Here is a 19,070-nt window from a genome sequence, read left to right as displayed (position 1 = left end):
TCAAGACCCTGCTACCCCCTTGCCCCAGCGACCCCCACCGGCTCCCCAGCCAGAACACCCAGCAGCCACTGGGAGCTTATGATGATACTGAACTGAGGGGCCAGCAACTGCTTTTGCAGCGGCCTCGAACTCCGGGGAGGCTCTCGAAATTCCGGCCGAGGCTGGGAGCCCCAGTGATTTCTTTAGTGGCTCTTTGGTGCCCCTGGGCTGGGTAGTCCTGTTTTTAGGGACGGGAAAAAGAAAGCCCCTGCATTGTGCTTGGGTGAGGGACATTGAGGGGTAACCCCCCCTCCCCCCAGGAAACTGGGTACCTGGAGGAAGGAGAGAAATTGCTCCCAGGCCTCTGGTCACAGGATGTCTGGTCTGTCTGCTGCGGTTTGCGTGGCCCCAGATGAGACGCCCCCACAGCTGTGTGGCACGTGGCCCTGCTCTTCACTGGCCCGTGGTCCTAATGGTTTCCTCCTTTCCAGGGTGTGGAGGTCAGCCCCAAGTTAGAAGCAGTGTTGTCCCTCCTGAGTGCCCCGGGGCTGAGCCTGAAGCTGGTGCGGCCCAAAGCTCTGCTGGACAACTGCTTCCGGGTCATGGAGCTACTGTACTGCTCCTGCTGTAAGGCTCGAGTGGGGGGTGGGGTGGGGAGGGGGCTGGTGTCTGAGCCCAGACCAGTGGCTGCGCTGGCGCCTTCCTGGGCATGCCCTCCACTCCCCTGGGTGACGGGCCGTCTCTAGAAGCTGAGATAGGCCCTGCTTATGGGGACAAGAACAATGTGGCTTGTTCTGGGGACAAGGTGTGTTGACCACGTCTGTGGTTTTTTTCCCCTCTCTCCCCTGCAGGTAAACAAAGCTCCATCCAAAACTGGCAGGACTGTGAGGTGCCAAGCCCTCAGCCCCACAGCCCGGAGTCCTTGACGCAGTGCATGGCCACCTAGCTGTGCCCCCCGCCCCAGCAGCCCCCACCTCCCTGCCTGCTCTCTGGGGTCCAAGGCTGGGCCCCCAGCTCTGTGCCTGCTAAAGCAGAGGTTTCTGCCCCTCGTGGCCAGTGTGGTGACTTGTATGGGGCAGGCAGGGGAGCTTCCAGTGACTGGGCCTGAGATGTCACTGGGTGGTGGGGGGAGCCCCCCTCGGGAGAGGAACCCCAGGAAAGGAGTTTTCCTTTCAGGGGCCATTCTGTGCCTGGGCAGGCTCAGCGCCCCACCCTCTGTACCTCAAATGGTCACCTGGAGTGCTGGGGGCTGGGGACCACCTGACGGTGGACAGGACAGAGCTCAAGGCCCTGGCACCGACCAGGCCACCAGCGTTGCCTGAGGTGGTGCTGATGGTCTCCCGGGCGGCAGCGCCCAGTGCTCTGCTGGGGTGGGCAGGCAGGTGCGCCGAGGACCGGCTTGGCCCCGTGGGAAAAGCGCAGACCAACGCCCTATCTTGCCATAGTGGGTGCTCCTCTAGGTTTTTTTTAATTAAACACCCACTTTATTTCTTTTTGGTTTGTTTTGCTTTGCCTCTGCACGGGTGGACCTGGAGCAGCTGGGAGCCCCTCCGCCCCCTCCTGCTTACCCAGTGCATTGTGTGGGAGAGGGGCGGGCTGGCCGCGCGGGCTGGGCCGGAGGGCTCTGACTTGGCATGCAGGGGGGCTGGGACAGTGGGCATTTGAGGGGCTGGATTCCTTCTACCCCGATGGGGCAGAGGGTGGGGCTGGCCGCGCGGGCTGGGCCGGAGGGCTCTGACTTGGCATGCAGGGGGGCTGGGACAGTGGGCATTTGAGGGGCTGGATTCCTTCTACCCCGATGGGGCAGAGGGTGGGGCTGGCCGCGCGGGCTGGGCCGGAGGGCTCTGACTAGGCGTGCAGGGAGCCTGGCTGGGGGCTGGGACAGTGGGCATTTGAGGGGCTGGATTCCTTCTACCCCGATGGGGCAGAGGGTGGGCCTGGCCCCCGGGGTGCCTCCCGGGCTCTCTCCGTCTGGCTGCTTCCAGACAGCCCCAAGCAGGATGGAGCTGAAGCTTTCGAAGGTGTAAGTCCTGGCACAAGGCCTGGCCACTCCTGCCCCTGCTGTGCGAGCCCCACCCCCAGGCTGGGGTACAGGGATGCTGGAGGCCCAGGTGTGAGGAGCAGGGCAGGAAGCCAGGCAGAGAGGCAGGGGTGTTAATTACAGTACAACTTTATTAATACTGGGATCTTCACAGTGCATTTGTTACTTGTAGCAGTGACTATTTAAATCAGGGCAGGGTGGGCTGGAGGAGGAGGAGCAGAGAGGATAATTTATCCAAAAACTGACAGAAAAGAAACAAAATGGTCCCAATGGCATGGGGGTGTGTGGAAGGGGTGAGGGGTAGAAAGGTGCATGGGGACCACGAGGGAGGCCTGGGGCAGGGAAATAAATTAAAAGAAGGAACAAGTTAACAACAGCACCAGAAAAGTTACTTCAGTCAAAAGACTTTGAAAAGAATGTCTCTGTACAAAATGAAAAGTAAAACAAATGTAAGAAGTCCCCCAAACAAAAGTCTGTGATGCGGGATGGTCGGCTTGGATCCCGGGGGAGGGGCTACGAGGTGGGCACTAATGGATGAGAGGTGGTCAAAGGGATGAAGGAATTATCTACAGCCCTGGGGTGGCTTGGAGGGGAAGTGGGGGTGAGCAAGGCGGGGGCACACCCTCCCTGAGCCTCCAAAGCCACCCCCCGCTCCCCAGGAGGCAAGTTCTTCCTCCCCAGGACGCAAGGACCCAGCCATAACCCCACCGCACTGCTCTGTGCCTGCTCCCATCACACGCCCTCCTCCATCGGCCTACCTGGGCAGAGCCTGGCGCAGCCCCGAGGGAAGGGGCAGTGTAAGCCCCGCCCCGGGGCTGCCCGGACTGGCCACCCGCTCTCTGGCTCCCTCAGGCCCTCCCTCATCCGGCCCCCCAGGTGCCTACTCCCGGGCTTCAGGGCCAGCCGGAGTTCTTCGCAAGGTTGTTCTCAGACCTAGCGACTAATAGGTAACTGTTCTCCATCACCCTGGGCAGCTGGGGGCTCCACCCGCTCAGGGGCACCCTTGGTTCCTAGCCCCACGTGGCTCTCAGCTCCGGCACAAAAACTACCAAGCTGTCCAGCTAGGAGACTCAGACTGACCCCATCCTGTCCAGACCAGAAGCCTGTTCTCCTGACCACAGGAGGCCCCTGCCCTGCGGCCCTGGCACCTGTTGAGACCAGTCCTCTGTAGGCCTGTGGGACCTCAAGAAGCTCTACACGCTTTGGAGGTACACCTGCTTCTATCTGCTTAGAGTTGGCACAACTTTGTGCATGGAGGGGTGGGGAAGGGCACCCCCATCCCCCCATCCCCCCATCAGGGCCAGGACTGTGGGTGGGGGCCGTGTCCTGGGATGGCATCTCCTCTGGCAACAGAGAGTCACAGCCACTCTCCCTGGACTTGCCCTCAGCTCAGCCTGGCTGGAGGACCCCCACCCCCCGACAGGCTGCAAGCCCTTAATTTGGCTTTGCTCCAGAGGCGGGAGAACAGCTGTCCCCTGGCTTTTGGGGAGCAAATCAGCCCTTATCCTCCTGCATGGGCCCCCCAGACCACTAATGGGGCCCCTGTCCCTCAGGCACTCTCGGACACACCCTGTATCGTCCACCCTGTCCCCACACACAGTCCTTGTCCAGTCAGCTCCATTTTATTCATAACATACACCTCCCGTATACACCCTCTGTTGCTCCAGCTCCCACACCCAAAAGCGCTGAAACTGTGAGCAAAGTGCCACCAGACTTAGCCTTAATGTGCCCATATGAGCACCAGACATCTGAAAGGAGCTCCTGGGGGCTGGCCCATGACCCGGGAGTCACCTGGACTCCTTCCCTGCTGCCCCACCCTGCCCCCAGCTCCACCTCACGGGGGAGGAGAAGCCAGGACACGGGAGCTGCCTCAGGGTCCCCAGCCTCCTCCAGGCAGGCACCCTGCACGTCCTCTCTGAGACTCCACTGAGCCCTAGGCTCCCACCCCCTTCTCCTCCAGCAGGCAGCCTCCCAGCTTCACCTGCCCCGTGACCACCAGCCATTCTGCATCCTTTTCAGTCGAATCCACTGCCTTACCTGCTTGGGCACCTGGCCCCCCACGGCCCCCCGCCTCTCTGAGGGAAAGGAGCATGGGAGAGAAGGGGGGGGAGAGAGGAGGGGCTCAGTCCGGAAAGGCCCGAGGCACCGCTGGCCCTGGGGAGAAGCCCAGCCAGGTTAGCAGAGCCCAGGCCAGGAGGGCAAGGCGGAGGCAGCCTGGCCCTCTGCAGTGGGCAGGGGGGGGCTCGGGGCTCACTGAGATGTGGGGAAGGCGGGGCCTGCAGGGAGGAAGAGGGGGACAGAGTGGGCAAGGAGAGTATAAAACAGGCTCTAAATCCAGTTCAAGGCCTGCAGGCTCCAATGTGGCGAGGTCTGTTAAAGAAGTCACTTTTTGTTTAAATGTTGAAATCCAAGCTGGGTGTCTTTCTATAAAGTGGCTTTGCTTTGTGTGACTTAAAAAAAAACCAACTTGCCTGGCTCTGTTCCCTCTTGGCTGCGCCTTTGCTGTGAGCCACGGCCCAGCAGCCAGGCCCCTGCCTCGCCCTTGGCCAGAGGTGGGAGGGTGGTGTCATCACAAGATGCGGGGCGCTGACCTGTCATTGGTGATGGTCCTGCGGAGCCGCACCCCACGCCGGATGGCCACCAGCATGTCTTCAGCTGGGGGGTCGCCGGTGGCTGCTGGGGGTGGGGTGGGTGTCCCCTCGGTGGGGGTGGCTGACAGGGCGGTGGGGAAGGGGAACTGGCCCTCACCCAGGGCATGGGCGCCCGCCACCAGCTCACCAAGCTTCTCCACCAGGCTGTGCCGATTGGCTGCCAGCTGCTGCTGCTCCTCGTCCTCGGCCCCGGGCCCAGGGTAGCCAGCAGGCTCAGAGGCTGGGCTGGCCCAGGCTGTGTTGGGCAGGCTCAACCTCTTCGGGGAGGCCTTCACCAGGTCCGGCGCCAGGGGCGAGGCGGCCTCATCGCTGTAGAAGACGCACTCCTCGCTGCCTGCCCGGGTGGGTCCCACATAGCCGGGGGAGTCGGGCACTGTGGGTGTCTTCACGGGGACGATGGGTGGCCGGATGGGGATAGGGCCAGCGCTGGAGAGGGCACGGCGCACCGTGGGCTTCGTGGAGGGCGTTCGGCGGATGGTGGCCACGCCAGGAGGCGCGCCCGAGGCGGTGGGCAGCCCGGCTGTGGGCAGCCCTGCGGTGGAGGCTGGGCGCTTGGTCTGGATCAGGCGGCGGTAGTTCTGGGCGATGTTGCTGTTGCGAGGGATGGTGGACGACTTGTCGAACTCGGGTGGGCCCTCGCCGTCTGCGTCCCCGTTCACTGAGTAGCAGTCGTAGTCTGAGCCTGGGGGCACGGGATGCAGTGGGCCGGGGCCTGGGGGCTGCAGGCCCAGGCACCCGCCCCAGCCCGGGGGCCTACCTTGAGAGGGGATCGTGTCCTCCGAGCAGGAGGGCGTGGTGGTCTGCGTGCTATAGCCGCTGGAGTACTGCAGGGAGTCTCGGCTGCTTTTCTGGTGTTCCAGGCTCAGGCCGCGCGTCAGCACCATGGCCAGGTCGCTGGCTGCAGGGGACACCTCCTCACCGTGCTAGGTGGTAAGACTATAGGCTGAAGCCTCACTCCCCAGCATCCGCCATCAGCTCCCCCCACCCCCAGCCCAGACTCCAGGGAGCTCCCGCCAGGGGCAGAGCTGGCCCTGAGACCAGGCACCCGTCCTCCTGGCACTGACCTGGGGAGGAAGGGGGCCCCGGCTCGGCTGCCGAGGGAGCTGCCGCCTACCTTGGCTGCGATGGTGGCAGGGGACATTCGGGGTCGTGGAGCCTCCTCTCCACTGGGGCCCAGGGCGCCCCCACTGGCCGGGCATGGCTCTGCGTCTCGGAGGAGCTCCACTCGGTCCTTCCTCCGCTGCAGGGTGGAGGGCTGCTCGTGGGGGCCGGCCTTGGCCCAGTCCTGCAGGGCACGGCAGGGGGGTCAGGGCACCCTCTGCCAGCCAGCTCCCAGGGGCCCCTCACTGCAGTTGAGGCCAGGGTTTCTGGTGCATGTGGGGCCTCAGGCTCACAATCATGGTCAAGGACCAAGTACGGAGGGTGCTGGAACCCCTCCATCTGGCCGGGCACAGAGGTAGGACAACATCCCGGGAGGGAAAGACGTGAGTGTGGGGGGAGTGGCTGGACTGGTGCCCAGAGGGCTTTGCTTGTGGGGACCCGGCTGCACACCGCCCGTCTCCGGCAGCAGGTGGGGGCACTGACCGAGGTGGGGGAGCTGCACTCGCTAACGGACTGGCAGGTTTCCGAGGCCTCAGAGGATGCAGAGCTGGAAGACTTCTGCTATGCAGAGGCGAGCGGATGGGCAGACAGGGCGGGGAGGCCAGAGCAGAGGAGAGAACAGATCTGGTCACAGGGCTAGCATGCAGCAGATGGTCCGAACAGCACCTGCCCCACGCCTCCTGCCCCAGGACCAAGGCCGAGATGTCTGCAGCAGAACGCAGCACCCAGAGCACACGCCGCCAGCTCTGGGCTACCCTGTGGCCCAGCCCAAGAGTCACCCACTTTGGGAACGAGCGGCAGGCCTGGCTGCTGGCCTGGATGTGGTGGGCCAGGGGAAGAGAGATGAAAGACAGCAGTGGATGTCTGGCCTCAGCAGCTGGGTTGACAGTGTCACTGTTGTCTGGAAAGGGCAGGAACAGGCATGGGGGGGGGGGGGGGTCCAGAGTTCCCTCCCGCACCTGTTACGACTCCTGGATTCATTTACAGTTGATGATGAACCAAGATCACCAAAATAAAAGGAAAAGGTACCAGAGGATGAGGCTTCAGAGGAAACAATAGACAAATTTAGGTTTTTCCCAATGTAATTGTTAAAACAACAACAAAAATCGACAGAAAGCCTGACCTGTGGTGGCGCAGTGACTAAGAGCTGACCTGGAACGCTGAGGTCGCCGGTTCGAAACCCTGGGCTTGCCCGGCCAAGGCACATAGGAGAAGCAACTGCTCTGCTCCCCCCCCCCCCTCTCAAATCAATAAATAAAATCTTTTAAAAAACTGATGGAATGAAGTATGTGGAAAAACTCAATGGAAAAAATTCAAGTCATAAAACCACCAGCACTACACTAGGAACAGAAAGAACTTCCTCTGATCCGATGATAAAGAGCGCCTGTACTAGATACCTTTCTCTCTGTCCGACCTGTTGTGGCGCAATGGATAGAGCATCAACCTCAGGGCTTGCCTGGTCAGGGCACATATGAATGCTTCTTGCTCCCTTTCTTTCCCCTGCCCCTCTGCAATCAATAAAATCTCTAAAAGAGATACTTTTCTCTCTCAGGCTGGGAGTGAACGGGACACGAGGCAAAGAGGAACAGTGCGGAGAGGTCGGCCGTGAAGGAGGAGCACGCGGGGGGCGGGGGCTGGTCAGTGCACGGACAGGGAGGGGCTGCACAGTGGGCGCCCCCTCGGGCAGCAGAGCAGAGGGCGAGTGCTGAGCCCAGACGGAAGCGCGGCTCTGCTCTGACGGGGAGCGTGGTACGCGGAATCAAATGCAAGTGGGGTCACTCTGGTCACCCTGCCGGTGCCTCAGGGCATGTGGCCTAACCTCCCTTTGCCTTTGGCCGTGGTCTCCGTTTGTCCATCTCACTGAGGCTGCAGGAACCGAGAGCCTGCACCTGAGGAGAATCTCTGCGGTTAGAGTGAGCTGCCCCAAGCGTGGGGATGGCGGTGGGTCGCAAGGGGCCAGAGGTGGCAGCTGCCCACTCCTTGCTCCTATGGCCAGAAGAGGGGAGGCAGTGGGGCCACAAAAGCCTCTTGTTGACATGGCTGTGCTTCTGTGGCTGCTCCACACCTTCCCTACCTCTTCTTAGCCTTGAGGCAGTGAACTCAGAGTGGCCCCCAGTGTGGCGACCCTGGGGATGCCCAGGCCAGTGCCAATAGCTGTAGGTGGTCCCACACACCAATAGTCTGAGGCTGGCATGGGGCTACTGCACCTCATCCCGGTGGTGCTGCAGACACCCCCTCACCTGGCTGGTGATGTCTGAAGGCATGGGTGAGGGAGGCTTGGAGTAGGTGGCATCCTGGGAGACGAAGCCAGAGTCGTGGGAGGAGATGCTGGAGAGGCGGGCGGTGGCGGTGGCGGGCTGTGCCAGGCTGCGGTAGCGACAGGTGGAACTGGGTGAGTATGTTTGGGCGCCCCCAGGCCATGGGGTTCCGCCACCCTTGGCGCTGCCACTGCTGCTGGGGGCGCTGAGGGAGTGAACAGGGGGACAAGCAGCCAGACAGGGAGACACAGGGGTGTGTGTGGGAGGGAAAGTGACAGATGAAGGTGGGAGAGACGGGTGAGGGGCAGAGGAAGGAAAAGACAATATTAGACTACAAGGTCCTGAGACCCAGGTGCCACAGAGGAGCTGGGTTCTGGGACCGTGGGACAGGGTGGAGTCTGGGCAGGGGCAGCACCAAATATCTGGCCCAGCCCGACCCCGGAGCACCCGAGCTCCCTGGGGGCCGCTGTCAGGGCAACGCAGTCTCTCTGCCTCTTATTCTATCATTAGGACAGGTAACAATGGGGAAACTGAGTCACCAGGCATCAGTTCCCCGGTCGGACCCCCTCAAGGGTGTCCAGCCCTGTAGCTCACATCCTCTGTGTCACCAGTTCGTTCACTCTGGGTTGCCTACTCCAGAGTGTGATCCTGAAGCCCCTAGCACCTGTCCCTGGTCATGGGTGTCCCCTGCAATCAGCGCCCCCTCCTGCGGGGCCACCACCTGGCATCCAACAGACCCAGGCCCTCCTCCCCCTGTAGGAATAGTAGTTGTGCCCAGCTCACCTCCCAGGACCTAGATGCCCAGCCAGACATGATTCTGGGGAAGGAGTACCAGGCACAGAGGAGTGACTGGCTCTGTGCTCACTGCCTTCCCACCCAAGGAGCCTTGCATCTGAAATAGCTCCTCCAAACCCTGCCCTGGCGCCAGCTCAGGAAGCGCCTCGACCCTGCGCCTGCCTGGTGATTCGGTGGGAGCCGGGGGCCAGCCTGGGCTGGGGTCTGGGTCTGTGGCTGCTGCCCCGGCACCAGTTCTCAGGAAACAGCCCATCAGTGTGTGTGTAAGCTTGCGGCCTCAGCAAATGTTCCCAGAAGCCTCCACGCCTCTCCCAGTCTTAGATTCTCACCAGCCCAAAGGTTAAATGCTGGGATTCTGTGTCTTGGGTCTCAGTTTCCCCGTGATGAAATGGAGCTAACACCATACCCTATCCAGCGGTGTTAGGAGTCAATAAAGATAATGCACAAAGTATCAAGCATGGCACCTGGCACGTGGTTACTGCCCCATAAATGAAGCTGTTCCCACACAAACCCGCCTGCTGCCACGTGCCTGTTCCAGCTGCTATCGTGTGCCGAGGGTGTACTATCCTTCCACACTTGCAAATTCCTCAATGACACAGAAATGGCGTGAATTGTGGGGACCTGAAGCAATTCTTGGTGCAGTTCTTGCAGGAGCTTCCCTGTTCCCTCTTGGGGCGTCCCTGTGCCTGCTCCACCCCCCAGGCCCCCACTGACCTACACATGCTGGACTTCCGGGAGCTGGAGCTGCTGGGTGACGAGGGTGGGGTCTGGTAGGACCAGCTGTAGTCCGAGCCCTTCAGGTCTTTGATCACCTGGACATGAATGGAGGTCACTGGAGGTAGCCCTGCCTGGCAGAGAGCCTTCTAATTTCCTGGGTCCCCCAGAGGGATGGTAGGGTCCGAGGGCCCCTCCTCTTTCCCAGTTGAGAACCAGGCTGCAGCAGGAGACTCCCAGAGTCTGACCCCCTCCCCCAGCCTTTTCCAAATGCAAGCTTCTAATGCAAGCTCTGAGTGCTGGGGAGGTGTTTAGGGAGAGTCCGCCTTCTGGTTCTCGGGGACGCTGCCCATTCTGGGCTGGGCCTCTCAAGTCACACACACCTAGTGAATTCTGAGCTTCTGAGCCTAGGCTAGGCTGGGGATACGGGAGAAACAGGCGCTCCTGAGAACTTGCTGTTGCCGGCAGCCAAGCCAGGTGACAACGACCATAAAGGACATCATGGGGTTCAAATCCTGGCTGTGTTGTGCCCCTTGGGCAAGTTCTAGACCTCGCTGAGCCTCGTTTTCCCCTAGTGCCTAGTAAGAGCCATGCCACAGGGCTGTGCCACAGGCCTGACCCTGGCGCGGGGGGAGCATGGTGGTGGGGTGAGGTGGGCAGGCTCAGGGCCAAGCCCCATGAATCGGGACTTCTGTCCATCTTCCCTCAGCCTGAGGCCCCTGGAGCACATCGCCCTTCACCTGGGCAGGTGCTCTTGGATAGACCAGAGTGGGTGTCAGGGCATGTCTGGTCTTCTGTCCCCAACTGCTTCTCCCAAATGCTGTCTCTTCAACCAAGGGCAGGCCACTGCCTTCCATCCTGTCCCCGGGGCTGGCCGTACCTGCTCGCTGGCAGGGGGCAGCTTGTGGGGCTCCGCGGTCAGCACCACCAGGTCATCGATGATGCCCTGCAGGTGGGTGATCTCGCCCAGCATGGTCAGTTCGCCGTTCTGAGGAAGCGGTGAGTCAGAGCCCCAGCCTGGGCCCCGCCTGCCCACCCTGGAGGAACAGGCCGCACCTGGCCGCTCCTCCTCCACCCTCTCAGCCTGGGGCTGGCGTGACCGTCGGTCCAGACCACGCCAGTGATGAGTTATGAGACAGGCTTCGGATAGAAGCACTCAGCACTGAATGCACCCAGCCAGGGTCACTGAGAGGTGGCCTTTCTCCAAGGTCAAGAGATCAACTCTGGGCCTGGCTCAGCCTGCTGGGACCAAGTCACCAAAAACAACTCATACCCAGCAGTTCCCAAATTCTAATTCTTGGGATGCGGTGATGGTAGCACCCCGGGGGACTGCTCAACCAGCCCAACTGTGCGACCCTTTGAATGCCACTCCGGCCTGAGGGACCCACCACCACAGGCTGCAGGAAAGTGATGAAGGTGCAGAAGCGGCCTCGCTCCTCGATCAGGGCCCGGCGCACCGCCTGCTTCTCCGTCTCCTCCAGCAGCAGGTACATGTCGTTGACGTCCTGCAGGGCGCTGTCCAGCTGCGGCTGCAGGTCTCCTTTCCCTGGAGGGGTTAGGAGGAGAGGCCACGCTGGGGTCCCCAGCCCAGCTCGCTGCGTCTGCGGCTCAGGCCCCGTGGTGGTGTCCCTGGCTGCAGGGCTGGACGCTGCCATGGGGGCCGGGGGCCGGGGAGGGATGTCAGGACTCCAGGGCTTGTGGAGAGGTTGGTCCCCAGAGCAGGCAAAGAGGACAGACAGACACGCACAAAGGAAAAGACACCACAGCTGCAAAGCCACCCAGGACCTGGGGTGGGCTGCCCTAAATGACTGTGCCCAGGACACCCTCACTGTCCACAGGAGGGTGCCCTCTCGCCTCCCATGCTCCAGGGAGGTGGGGTGGAAACAGGACACTACAGAGCATGGGACTCAGCTGTCCTCCGGGCCCTGGGAGCAGGGCGGAGGTGTCTCAGTGTGGGCCCCACTCAGCTCAGGGAGCAATGCACAAGGACAGCAACAGCGACACCAAGAAGCAGCGAAAGAGACAGAGAGAGGTGAGAGGATGATGTAGAGGAGCAGCGAGACAGGGAGTGGGGAGGTGACAGGTAAAAACGCTGGGTGGTGGGCGGGGGCAGGGCAACCACGGCCTGTGCCCCCACCCAGCCTGGCCTGGCAGGCTGACCCAGCAATGGCCCCAGGGGGACTGTGCCCCAGGCCCCTCCCTCGCTGGACCCACCGCCTTCCTTGCTCCTCCTTGGCCTGGAGAGGCTCCTTCCAATGGCCCTGAGCTGGGGGAGACAGACAAATGCGACAAGGACGGGAGGAGCAGCTGGAGAGACGGACATTTGACTTACCAAGTAGCTCTACAGGAAGGATGTGGGAGAAGGAGAGACAGAGAAAGAAAGAATGTGTGAAAGACAGCCGGATGGACAGAGCCACTTCTGGGGAGGGGCGGGGCGCCTGGGCCTGCGAGCCTCCGGCCACCTCCCTGAGAGGGGAGGGCCAAGGCAAGGGCTGGGCTGCAGGGAAGCTCCCTCTGTCCCACCCAGCAGGTTGGAGTGGCCTGTGTCCAGGACAGGGCCCTCTAGCCAGGATGACGCCCCCGGCCGCGCCAGAGGGCGCTGGGCAGATGCAGTGGGCCCCTGGGGCTGTGCCTCCGCGGGCAGCCTGGGGCTCTACCTTTGCGAGCTTTCTTCTGCAGCTTCAGCGTGTCTGAAGACTTTTTCTTGATCTCATGCCGGGCTCGTTTGTACTCTGTGCAGGGGATGAGAGAGAAGCGCTATGCCCGGCTCCCTGCTGCGTTGGGGCGGAAACCCAGGCTGAGCCCTCGCCTCACCTTTTGCGTGGTCCTTGTCCAGCTGGTTGACTGACTTCTTCCAGTCTTCAATGCGCTCCTGCAGTGGGTTGATGAGGCTCTCCAGCAGGGCGCTATGAACATGGGTGTGCAGGTCAGGGCCAGCAGGGGATTCTCCCTGCAACAACCCTGCCCGGCCGTGGCGCCCACTCACTTGGTGAACTGCCGCAGCTTGGTCTCGATGCTGCGGTGGCGCATGCACATGCGCGTGAGCGCCGAGCCGATGTCCCGTGTGGCCCCTGGCGAGGCAAGCGCGAGGCATGGGAATGGGCCCGCTGGGGCTTCTGCAATGCCGGACTCGGCCGCGAGGGGGCGTGCTGGCCCGCGAAGGCCCCGCTGCAGTCAGCAGCCGTCCCTAGCATCTTGCAATCCTGCCAGCCCCATGCAGGGGGCTTAATCATTCCTCCACAGTTACAGAGTCCCCTCCTCTGTACAGGACCATGCCAGTCATGCCAGCCTCCTGCAGCTGCGGATGCTCTGGTGGTCAAGCCGGGAACCCTTCACTCAGCTGGGAGAGGCCAGAATCAAAGACTGGCCCAAGAGCAGGCCAAAATCTCCTCCCATCCAGGTATGCTCAGATGCAGCCGTGAGTGTCAGCAAGCACCCACTGCCTCGGTTCTCATCACCCAGAGAAAGAGAAGTCCCAAGTAGCTGCTACTCAGACCAGAAAGCAAAGGAGATGCCACAATGAGACTCATTGTACATAACGGGGTACAACTCTGGCTGAGGTGAGGGGTCAAATGAGTATATCATAGCCAGAAAGGAAGCCCCTGTAACATCCCTGTCACCAATCACCGATTCCTGCTTACATGCCTCTAGTGATGAGAGGCTCACTCTCGTCACTTTATCATCAGCCCCTTCCTTAGGGAGCAGAACGCAAGATCCTGACTCTGGGCCTAGTGTCCCTCCCTGGCTCATACCCCACTCAGCCAGTCCAGCCTCCAGCCTAACCTGGGGCCTCCCTAGCCTCCAGCTGTGCCCCCCCCCCACCTCGGGTGTTGGTGGCCATGTCAGCCACTTTCTGGAAGGCATCCAAGAAGGCCACAGCAGCCAGCACAGTGGTCCTGGGGAGACGGGGAGATGGACAGTGGGCTGGTTAGTGGTGAGGTGTCCTCACCCCCCAGCCCCCTCCCCTTCCCAGTTGGGACGTCCTCAGCAGCCTCACCTCAGCTGGGAATGCAGCTTTGTGGCCTTGGAGTTGAAGTCCTCCCAAATGGGGTAGGAGCTCTGCAGAGAAAATGGGAGAGGAAGTGAGACTCTATGGGGCTCAGGGTTCCACTGGGCTGGGCCCCCCACATGCCTCTGTCCAGACTCCGGGCAGCTTCTGAAATCAACCCCGCCCTCCTGGAGAGGGCGGCTCCTGGGCCCTCCAGGGAGACAGAGGACCAACGACAGAGCCATGGGGCACGAGGAAATCCTGGCCTGGGGAACAGATGCCTTTGCTCATCCCTCCTCCCTGACAGTCAGGAAGTTCGGCCTCTTGCCTGCAGTCACATCCTCCCTCAAGGGATATGGAAACAGTAAATGGCAGGTTCTGGGTCCCCTGGGCTGCCCAGGGTCTTGGCAGGGCATTTGGGCTAAGCCGCATGAGAGGCCCTATGTACAGTGGTGGGGTTCAAGGTACTCTAGGTCTAAACTAGAGCCCCAGAGGGCCCCACTCTGTGCCCTGGAAGCTGCTGCCAGCCCTGCCAGCCAGCCTAGCCAGCAGCGGTGGCTCCCAGGCCCAGCGAGGGTGTGACTGCTGCAGGGCCCAGCCAGCCCGTCCAGGACAGCCAGGCCCTGGGCTGAATGGGGCCTTGTGCGGCCAACAGTGCCACCTTTTTCCACCCCCGGCACCCCCTTGTCCTGGAGACACAGTGTGGCCTTTATCCCAGCCTGGCCCAAAGCTCTGAATTGGGAGGGGGTTTCCCAGTAGGGAGGCTGAGCTCCTGGTGACTGAGTTGTCCAGTCTAATCAAGGGGCTTTTCTGGCTAATGTGCCCTCCCATGGCTGCTGGGTCTTGGAGAAACCTCAGCCATGGCCCAAGAGCCCCATGGGGGTCTTAACTCTTGAAAGGGAGCCCCAGGCCAGCAAAGCCCCAGCTCCAAGGGGCTTCCATGTGGGATGAGGCCCTGGGACTAATCCCAAGGAAAAGGGGAAGGTGGAGACCCCTGCCTTCAAGGTCTCGGAGGGAGCCCAGCTGGGCGGGAGCCCAGGGGCAGGCTTGGGATGGCCTCCTCAGCGGAGGACAGCCTGCAGCGGTGGGAAGGAGACGGGGCAGCTGCTGGGAGCCTCTGAAACTCCCTCCCCTCCCAGCCCAGCCCAGCCAGGGCCCAGGGAAAACAAATATTTGAGAAGTTCACACAGGCTGGAACTGGAGGGGGAGGCTGTGGGTGGGCTGTCTCCATGTGGGCAAAGCTCGGGGAGAAGGGGCCTGGGAGGTCAGCCCTGGCAGGCCCGAGCACCTCACCCTCACCTTGGCACCCCCACGGGTCTTCTAAAAGGTGGCACCCTCGGGCTGACTTTAGCTCGGCAGTTCTTTCGGGTCAAGTTCACTTGTTAAAAGGTGGCACCCTCGGGCTGACTTTAGCTCGGCAGTTCTTTCAGTCAAGTTCTCTTTCAGTCAAGTTCACGTGTTAAAAGGTGGCACCCTCCCACCACCTTGACCCTTTCAACCCTGAAGCCTTGCCGAGCCCTCCAGGGAGGAGAGAGGAGGCTGGGGTGCAGGCGTCCAGGGCAGCTACCCAGGCCCCCGGGCAGTCTAAGAGAGCAAGGGGTCAGGTAAAGCCGGGTAGAAAGAAGGCCCTACTCCCCACGGCCCACCCTGACAGCTCGGACCCAGCCAGGCTCACTCCATCTCAGACCTTCACAGTCTCGCTCTCGTGTGGAGGGGACAAGATGGGGCGTGGGGAGGCCAGGCCCACTTCCTCCTTAGCAGATGGACTGAGAACCTATCCCTAAGGACTGGGGACTCCACCCCCACTGGTAATTCATAAGGGTCCCCAGGGATGAGGATTTGAGGGGCTAGAGCAGCCAGTGCCCCAGGAGAGTCAGTCTTCACCTGGGCCCGCACCTGACAGTGATTACTACTGTTGATCAAGGGCTCGGTGTGTTCCAGGCACCGTGCTGAGCCCTGTCACTGTGTGATCGCACCGAATCCCTCTAACAAGCCCTGTGAAATGCAGACTTATCACCCCCATTCTACAGATGTCTACAGATGTGGCGGCTTAGGCAGATTAAGGTCAGACTTGCCCAGGCCGCCGAGTGGCAGAGTCAGGATTTGATACTCTGTCTGAACGGTCACTGCAGTCAGGGTAGAGGCTGCGGAGAGATGAGTAACTGGGCATCAAGGGTGGGGAGAGACAGGGACTACAGGGATGGGAGAAACGACCGGTCTGTCCCCAGCACAGTGGGCTCGGGCGACTCTGGAGGGGGCAGGTGATGTGCTTGTCACTAGAGGTGTCCAAGTGGAAGGGATAAGACCAGTGAAGAGACTGTTGGGGCCTCTGGGCCCTCAGAAACTGTCTGGGTGGTGGTCGTAGTCCTAACATTGGCTGTGTAGGTGAGTGACCAGCTACAATCCCAGAGAGAGGGCTTTCCAGGTGACCCTGGGCCAGGAACGCCCCCTGAGTCTCAAGTCTCCTCACATGCAGGATCAGGATGGGAACTATGCCTCCTTCACGGGGTCAGTACTGAGACTGAGAAACAGCACTGTGCTGGGACCTAGTTAAGTGCTCAGTTAATGCCGGCTAACAGACACAGGCCCCCTGCCTCCCTGCCAGGAGCCCAGCCAGGGCCTCTGTGTCTGGGTGACATTCCCCACTCTTGAGAGTAGGCAAAAAGTATGACCCCATTTTCTGAACAGGCCAGTGCTGGGTGGAGGCCCATTCACTCTGCTGAAGGTGCTGCCCAGGCCGGCGGGGGCCAAGGCAGAGCCCAGTCCCATCATCTTGGGTGAGTCCCTGTCCCGCTCTGGACTTCAGTGGGCATATGAGCCAAGTTCAGTGAGGCACAGTAGGCAGGGGCAGCTCCTGAGAGCCCCGTCCTCATCCCTGAGTGGGTGCCCTGCTCCACACCTTCCAGGCTCCAGGAACAGCTTGTAGAGCCCTCCCCCAACCCTCAAGCCAGGGTCTGAGCCTTCAGAAGGGCCAGGGTGGGCTCTTGTAGGACCTGTGGACATGCTGTGGGGAAGCCTCATGGGGCAAACTTATTCCCTCGACATAGCTACCCTCTGAGGAAGAGCCAGACGCTGCCACCTACAGCCAGGTGATGGGTCTCCAGGTGGCCCAGTCCCCTGCTCTGTCCCTGGCTGGAACACATGCATATGTCATAGGCAGTAGAGTATCTGTACTTGGCATCACCCCAGGTGAAACCTCTCCCATTTTGCCTCCACCTGTCAGAAAATCCTGCTTGAATCCATTGCTACAATCTGGGCCCATTCCCTTCTGTCTCATCCCAAAGTTCCTTGCAAACATGTCGGAGAGGGAGGAAGCAGTCCTGCCCCCTTCTCTGAGCAAAAGCTGCTGCTCTCTGCAGTGCTTGAGGACAGGTTGCTAGTGGGAGGGTGTCGGTCCTGGAGGTGGCGGGATGAGGGTGGTCTGGGCTACCTGGCCCCCGGAGGGGATCCTGGTGCCAGGGCTGTGATATCCATAGGGCGGCAGGAGCTGCTGAGAGTAGAGGGCTAGCAGAAGGGCCCAGAGGTGGGCTTGGAAGGGATGAAGGTCTTAGGGGAGGCAGCCCATGTGGGGGCAGAGGGCACCTACATGCCCTCTGTCCGTAGTCCCAGGCCGAGGGGTGGGTCAGGCCTCTTCTGGGGAGGCAGGTACCTGGCAGCTGCACCTGAGAACATTCCCTGGCAGCACCAGGACCCCCTGGCATGCCTGTAACCCTCCACCCCCTGATGGGGCTGCCTTAGTGTGAGGCAGGCTGCACCTTCATGAGTGATGTTTTCTCCTGGGCCTGTGGTATCACCTGTGATGTCACCATGGGACTGTGTGTTGTGCACTTGGAAGTGTGTGACAGGCTGAGCTGGTGGTGGCTCTCAGGAGTTCCCGTGGGGAACCTAGTTCTCTTCCTTGCTCTTTCCTCACCCCAAAAGAGAAGGGTAGAAAGGCCGGTTCCCGCCCCCCATCCTGTCACTGGAGCTGGACCTCCTCTCTGGTCATCGTCCAGCTCTGCCAAACCCTCTCTGGGGAGAGGATGCCCCTGGCCTCCTACATCAGCAATAAGGGGCGAGGTCAGGAACAGTGTCCAACAGTCTCCTAAATGACCTTGAGCCATTCCCAGGCCTCAGTTTCCCCACCTGGTGAGCCAGTGGTGGGCGAGGAGCCAGTGGCTTGCTCCAGTCTGACCTTGGGCAATCGTGGGGAAGGGATGGAGGTGAGGCCTGGGGTGGAAGTAGGCTAGGGAAGGCCCTCCCCTGGGGTAGCTCTATAAATCCCAACCCTCTCCGTGCCTCCTCCCATGGAGGCCCTGGGATGCAGGGGCACTCAGCCTGGAGACCTTGCAGTCCTAGAGCTTCCTGGGGTCGCTGTGGGGGGGCCGGGGCCAGGGCGGCAGTAGCAGGGTCGGGCACAGTGACCAAGGCCGGTGGGGAAGGAGTTAATGATTCTCCGCTTGATTATTTTCTCCTGCTTTGGCGGTGACAGCATTGTCTGGGCTCCAAGGCTAGCGTTAGAGGTGTGTGTGTGTGTGTGGGGGGGGCATCGCTAGGGGGAGGAGGCGGAGAGACCCGGTACCTGGTTAAAGGTCCACTGAGTTGCCCCAGGAGCCAAACCCCATTCATGCTGTGAGGATCTGGGGCGCAGGGAGCCCGGGTGTACACAGGCTCCGCTCGCGAACCCACGGGGGCGCTGCGATCCGGGAGACCCCGAGCACAGACCTCGGGACCGACGGACACCCCAACACCCCCCAAACAGGCGCCCGGAGCCCCCGGCACACAGCAGACGCAGGCCAGCCCCGCTCAGAAAGCTAGACAAGGACACACGGACCCCGCGGTGCACAGACACAGCAGGCACGGCTGCCCGCCGCCACGCGCCCCACGGGGACCCGCACCCGCGCACCCCGTTACCTTCATGTCGTTGACGATGGCCTGGAAGAGCCCGCCCAGGGCGCCGCACTCCTTCTCCGCCGTCTCCATGCTCGGGCCAAGCGGCGGCAGAGCGCGGGCGGGGCGCGGGGAGCCGGCCCGGGGAAGCCGGGCGGCGGCGGGCGCTCGCTCCGGGCCCGGCCGGGCCTGCCGCCTGGGGGCCGCGCTCAGCGCCCGGCCGCGCCGCGCTCCAGGGTTGCGGGCCGCCGCGGGGCGGCGCGGGCCATGTCGTGGCGGGGCTGGCGGCGGCGCGGGGGGCGCGGCGCGGGCAGCTGACGGCGCGGCCTCGGCGCGGGGACTGAGGCGGCGGTAACCGGAGCCGCCGCGGCGCGGGCGTCACGTGGGCGCGGCGCAGGGGGACGCGGGGGGGGGGGGGTGCGCGGCGGGAGGGGCTGTGGGAACCGCCGGGCGGGCGCAGGCCCGTTCGCCGCCAGGCACCGCGGCTTTGAAATCCGAGCCCAGCGCGACCAGACTGGTCGGGCAAGCAGGGCCCGCGGCGCGGGCGCCTCCGCGAGTCGTGGGCGGCGCTGGGGCGGGGCCCGCGGGCCACCCTGCGGGGGTGGGACGGTCCACGGGTAGGGGCTCATCGCAGTTTTTTTTTTTTTTAATCATTTGGTCTCCCGCCGGGGGCT

At 62.1% G+C, this 19,070-nt stretch overlaps 2 protein-coding genes across 10 annotated transcripts in view; one reads left to right on the top strand and one right to left on the bottom strand.

Annotated features, from left to right (window-relative positions):
• Nucleotides 1–1,528, top strand: part of IL34 (interleukin 34) — a 77,753-nt gene extending 76,225 nt beyond the window's left edge. For 6 of the 7 annotated variants that reach the window (XM_066243776.1, XM_066243773.1, XM_066243778.1 and 3 more), the window contains exons 6-7: nt 471–606; nt 831–1,527. In XM_066243776.1, the coding sequence (XP_066099873.1) occupies nt 471–606; nt 831–925 (231 nt within the window). In that variant the 3' untranslated portion in view covers nt 926–1,527. Of the gene's footprint in view, nt 1–470; nt 607–830 lie in introns of all 7 variants that reach the window. The other variant, XM_066243779.1, reaches the window with a different exon arrangement.
• Nucleotides 1,529–2,131: 603 nt separating this feature from the next.
• On the bottom strand, nt 2,132–18,749 carry MTSS2 (MTSS I-BAR domain containing 2). 3 transcript variants are annotated; one of them, XM_066242091.1, is made up of 14 exons: nt 18,421–18,749; nt 13,537–13,598; nt 13,362–13,435; nt 12,526–12,610; nt 12,354–12,445; nt 12,197–12,271; nt 10,928–11,085; nt 10,420–10,527; nt 9,540–9,637; nt 8,013–8,235; nt 6,256–6,330; nt 5,786–5,956; nt 5,429–5,594; nt 2,132–5,353 (listed from the first exon to the last, which is right to left on the bottom strand). In XM_066242091.1, exons 1-14 carry the CDS (start codon nt 18,487–18,489, stop codon nt 4,590–4,592), a joined length of 2,220 nt encoding a protein of 739 aa, XP_066098188.1. In that variant the 5' UTR covers nt 18,490–18,749; the 3' UTR covers nt 2,132–4,589. The 3 variants fall into 3 exon arrangements, with proteins under 3 accessions (XP_066098188.1, XP_066098191.1, XP_066098189.1); XM_066242094.1 differs by having other exon boundaries at nt 8,013–8,139; XM_066242092.1 differs by lacking the exon at nt 6,256–6,330.
• Nucleotides 18,750–19,070: the final 321 nt, after the last annotated feature.

Source organism: Saccopteryx bilineata, chromosome 9 (genome assembly GCF_036850765.1).
Source record: "Saccopteryx bilineata isolate mSacBil1 chromosome 9, mSacBil1_pri_phased_curated, whole genome shotgun sequence".
Taxonomy (NCBI): domain Eukaryota; kingdom Metazoa; phylum Chordata; class Mammalia; order Chiroptera; family Emballonuridae; genus Saccopteryx; species Saccopteryx bilineata.
This window is presented reverse-complemented; position numbering and strand designations above follow the sequence as displayed.